At 43.5% G+C, this 4,053-nt stretch overlaps 1 protein-coding gene across 3 annotated transcripts in view; it reads left to right on the top strand.

Moving 5' to 3' along the window:
• CFAP69 (cilia and flagella associated protein 69) overlaps positions 1-4,053 on the top strand; it is a 97,674-nt gene continuing 93,621 nt past the window's right edge. For all 3 annotated transcript variants that reach the window (XM_075587473.1, XM_075587474.1, XM_075587472.1), the window contains exon 1: positions 1-315. In XM_075587473.1, the coding sequence (XP_075443588.1) occupies positions 202-315 (114 nt within the window). In that variant the 5' untranslated portion in view covers positions 1-201. The remainder of the gene's footprint in view (positions 316-4,053) is intronic.

The following is a 4,053-nucleotide window of genomic DNA, read 5'->3' as shown; positions in this document are numbered from 1 at the left end:
TGCAGGCTACGAGCCGTGTCGCTATGGTAACGCTCGCTAGCTTGTGTTGACACCGCCAGGCGCCCGGGGACTTGTGGAAGACACACGGAGTTACATAGCGAGACTGGGGAGCCCACCGCTGTTACTGCAAGTACCCGGTGTCCCACCTTTCATACCACACAGGAGCTGTCAGCGGCCCGGCCTCCTCCTCTACCCGCAAACATGACGCTGAGCGGCGGAGGAGGCGGCGGCTCCAGGGCGGGGAGCAAGAAAGCCAGAGTAGTGCCTGTGGTGAAGCTGCTGGTGACTGACGCAGACATAGGAGAGCAGGAGCAGGTAATGAGTCCATGTGCACTGAGCCTGGAACATCACCTATAGAGAGCATCACAATACACCCTGCATACTGTATAATCATGTATACTCTGCATAATGTATAATATACACCCTGCATAATGTATACTCTGCATACTGTATAATATACACCCTGCATACATTATAATGTATACTCTGCATACTGTATAATACTGTATACACCCTGCATACATTATAATGTATACTCTGCATACTAAGTATACAGAGAGAGAGAAGAATCCCCTTGATGCTGCACAAAGACACCCAATAAATTAAAAGTCAATTTAATTAATTAATTAAAATATAAGTGTAAGGGATTGCGACCGAAACAAACGAATAAACATAGAAATAAAAGTCGGAGAGACTTAACAAGGGTGAAGGGGTAACTAAACAACACTGGGTAAAGGTCTATTACCCCGATGAAGCCTTTTGGTGAAATGTACGTCGGGTACGTGTGACGTAAGCTAACCAGCGACGTCGGCTGATTCGGAGAGGCAAGGGCGTCCTACATGTCAGAGCGTTTCAGAGACTGTGGCCATGGACAGCAAGAACGCTCTGACACATATATATGATTGTATCTTTTATTTATGCAGAATACCTCTAATGTCATGCATGTTCACCTCTGTATACAGCCACTGAGCTGAGTACTGGATACAACACTTCTGAATCTTGTAAGAAGTGTTTTTCCTAAGTACTGTACTACCCAACTGAGCAAATAAATTCATTTTTGCTCAGTGGTGGAGGGGCTACTATACCCACCCACTTATCTGGGTTGCTAGTTTCAACTTCTCCACAACGTTTCCAGCTAGCATTCACCTTACATCACTGTCTTTAGGGTTTTTATTACCGTCACTTAGAAATAGGCAGTTTGCAGTGACTCCATTCATTGTATTGTATTGTATGTCTTTATTTGTATAGCGCTATTAATGTCAATAGCGCTTCACAGTAGTAATTCACGTGGTAATCATATAAGTAACAGGTCATGGGAATAAGTGCTTCAGACAAACGTAACATTTAGGAAGAGGAGTCCCTGCTCCGGAGAGCTTACAATCTAATTGGTATGTAGGAGGAATGTACAGAAACAGTAGGAGGGCATTTTGTTAAGTGCTTCTGCAGGGGGCCAAGCTTTATGTATCGTGTCTAGTAATATCTACGGTGCTACTCATATGCTTCTTTAAGCAAGTGGGTCTTATAGGTGGATAGAGAGGGTGCTAGTCGGGTATCGACGGGAAGGGCATTCCAGAGGTGTGGGGCAGTCAGTGAGAAAGGTTTAAGGCGGGAGAGGGCTTTAGATACAAAGGGGGTGGAGAGAAGACATCCTTGAGCAGAACGCAAGAGTCGTGATGGTGCATAGCGAGAAATTAGGGCTGAGATGTAAGGAGGGGCAGAAGAGTGTAAAGCTTTAAAAGTGAGGAGGAGAATTGCATGTGTGATACGGGATTTGATAGGAAGCCAGGAGAGGGATTTCAGCAGGGGAGACACTGAGACAGATTTAGGAAAGAGTAGAGTGATTCTGGCTGCAGCATTTAGGATAGATTGTAGGGGATTTAAAACCAGAGACAGAACATGAAACACAGACAGAGCTCAGTGCTACATCCTATGACACAAATACACCATACAGTGCCTAAATATGTATATAAGTATCCTTTGAATAAAATGGTCTTTTAGTTTAACTCTTTGGCCAAAGTGTTGTAAGCTCCAAAGATGGAGTCCCCAAAAACAAAAAACAGCGCACAGAGCGCACCGGGGGCTAAAACCAAGGGTGATAATGAGCAGTGCTCTAATCATGAAAATATATATATATATATATATATATATATTACGAGTGACTGTGACCTACCAAAAGATCACATAACACCTGATATGTGTAAGAACAGTTATTTATTCATAAAAATAAAAACATGCAATAGTTAAAATTGGGGTCCTAATGGACCACAACACCTCAAAACAGACGGTTCCTACACCGCTGTTTGATTGCTAAAAACAGCCAAAAACATACACAGAAAGACCCTGTGGTCACAAATGCCCTGAGTACTATATAATGCAGAAACCCGCTGTCAGGGGTGGGGAGGGCACTTACCAAGGAGCGCAAGCTGGAGCCGCTCACTGGTGCCGAAGGTACGGACTGCACCAGCGGCGGAGATCTCAGCACAGCAGGAGCCACCAGGACAAGCGTCCACCCCAGCCAAACAGCAGACGCGTATGGTGACCTCACGGGACCTCAACGCGTTTCGCAACCACGTGCTTCGTCAGGAGGTCACGTATGAGGTCACCCACGCGTACTTATACAAACTCTGATTGCCAGCCCGTATGGGAACTCCTCCCCTCTGCATGCTCATGCTCTGCCACTTATGGGGGGAGGGATAATGAAGCAAACTTGAGCTATCAGATATATATAACATGAACAGCCAAATAAGACAATTATTGATGTCCCTTGAAGTCAAGTGTCATGATAATGTCATGAGATATTGGGTATTTTTAATCCCTTTGGTGCTTGAGGGGTTAATGAGCTACACTTGTGCAACAAAATACCAAATGCTGGGTTTGAAACTGGTCAGGACTGTTTCTGTCTGCTCCGAATTTTAAAGGAACTTACTTGGGGCGGAGGTCCATCCTGGATAGCCCACTCAAGGTGTCAATTGTTTTAATCAAAGAAGAGCAGCTTCAAAGTATTCTGTAGAAAGGGGTGGGCTTATTGTTTCTAAGTCTGGGGGAGATTGTTACAAGTCAGATCTGTCCAGGGGCATGCTTGGAAAGCAGGGCAGACCTCATCTTCTGTACCAGTGCCTCTCTGGGAAAAGTCCATAGCATGTGGTAATGTACTGTATAGGATTTTCTGTTTTACCCCTTTTATTTTAAGAAGCTGTTCTGCCTTATATTGTAATTGTATGTTTATTTTGTAATACCTTTTCTGTAATTCAAGCACTGTATTTTTATATATATTAAACCATTTAATAAGTAATGCTTTGGGCTCTGAATGAACTTTGTGCACGCTGGAGAGAATAACTTGCTAGATTCAGGCACATGTTACTACAACTGATTGTGTGTTAGAGTGCATAGTTTTTCCTATAATAAACAGGGACCTAAGGCCCTGGCGGATATTTTAGTCTAAGATCTGTTATCATATCTGCATAACCTTAGGTGGTGGCAGTGGATGGTTATGATGTGCAATTGAGTCTGGGGTTAAGACTAACTCGCTGGTTCCTTGCAGAGGAGAAAGGGGGATTGCTAGAGAAGCCTTTGTGTATTAACCCTGGTTGCATATCTAAAGTCACGTGCTCACTTGTGTGCTGTTCGTGGCGGTGGTATATTGGGACGGCGTGAGGAGAGATACAACCCATTTGAGGGACCCCTGAGTGGGTGAAGAGTGGGTACGCTTGCGAGCGTCGGTATTAACCCTTGTCCCGTATGCAGGTCACGTGCTAGCAGGGGGTCGTACGTGACATCAAGTATTAAGCAGTAAATGCCATAGACGACATCACCATAAACACACACAGTCATGATGATGATAATGGATGAAACAATAACCCATCATAAAACAAAACATGAGAAATATATAAAAATACAAAAATGAAAATAAAAATGCATGAATCGTACCACATACAGATATTACAATGAATATACATATGAATAAATGAATGAATTCATTGTAGTATTTGTATGTTGTATGATTCATGCATTTTTATTTTCATTTTTGTATTTTTGAGTTCCCATACGGGCTGG

The sequence above is a fragment of the Ascaphus truei genome, chromosome 2, assembly GCF_040206685.1.
Source record: "Ascaphus truei isolate aAscTru1 chromosome 2, aAscTru1.hap1, whole genome shotgun sequence".
Lineage (NCBI taxonomy): Eukaryota > Metazoa > Chordata > Amphibia > Anura > Ascaphidae > Ascaphus > Ascaphus truei.
The sequence above is the reverse complement of the archived record's forward strand: the minus strand, read 5'-3'. Positions and strand labels throughout refer to the sequence as shown.